This window comes from Geospiza fortis, unplaced genomic scaffold (assembly GCF_000277835.1).
Source record: "Geospiza fortis unplaced genomic scaffold, GeoFor_1.0 scaffold3324, whole genome shotgun sequence".
Taxonomy (NCBI): domain Eukaryota; kingdom Metazoa; phylum Chordata; class Aves; order Passeriformes; family Thraupidae; genus Geospiza; species Geospiza fortis.
In genome coordinates this window covers 1-468 of record NW_005064235.1, presented here as the reverse complement: position 1 = coordinate 468, position 468 = coordinate 1, and the positions used below count along the sequence as shown (strand labels likewise).

The window sequence follows — 468 nt, the reverse complement described above, 5'->3', positions numbered from 1 at the left end:
GAACAGGGAGACCACAGCCAGGTGAGGGAGGCAGGTGGAAAAGGCTTTGTGCCGTCCCTGCTCAGAGGGGATCCTCAGCACAGCCCTGAAGATCTGCACATAGGAGAAAACAATGAACATGAAGGAACCAAATACAAGAAAGACAGTAACAGCAAGAAACCCAAGTTCCCTGAGGTAGGATTTGGAGCAGGAGAGCTTGAGGATCTGTGGGATTTCACAGAAGAACTGGCCCAGGGCATTGCCATGGCACAGGGGCAGGGAAAATGTATTGGCTGTGTGCATGAGAGCAGTGAGAAAGGCACTGGCCCAGGCAGCTGCTGCCATGTGGGCACAAGCTCTGCTGCCCAGGAGGGTCCCGTAGTGCAGGGGTTTGCAGATGGACACGTAGCGGTCGTAGCACATCACAGTCAGGAGGCAAAACTCTGCTGTGATGAATAACACAAAGAAAAAGAGCTGCGCAGCACATCC

At 53.6% G+C, this 468-nt stretch overlaps 1 protein-coding gene across 1 annotated transcript in view; it reads right to left on the bottom strand.

Moving 5' to 3' along the window:
- Positions 1 to 462, bottom strand: part of LOC102036849 (olfactory receptor 14J1-like) — a 639-nt gene extending 177 nt beyond the window's left edge. Inside the window, exon 1 of the mRNA XM_005431592.1 lies at positions 1 to 462. This exon is cut by the window's left edge and continues 177 nt beyond it. Coding sequence (XP_005431649.3) covers positions 1 to 402 — 402 coding nt within the window. The 5' untranslated portion in view covers positions 403 to 462.
- Between the last annotated feature and the right edge of the window lie 6 nt (positions 463 to 468).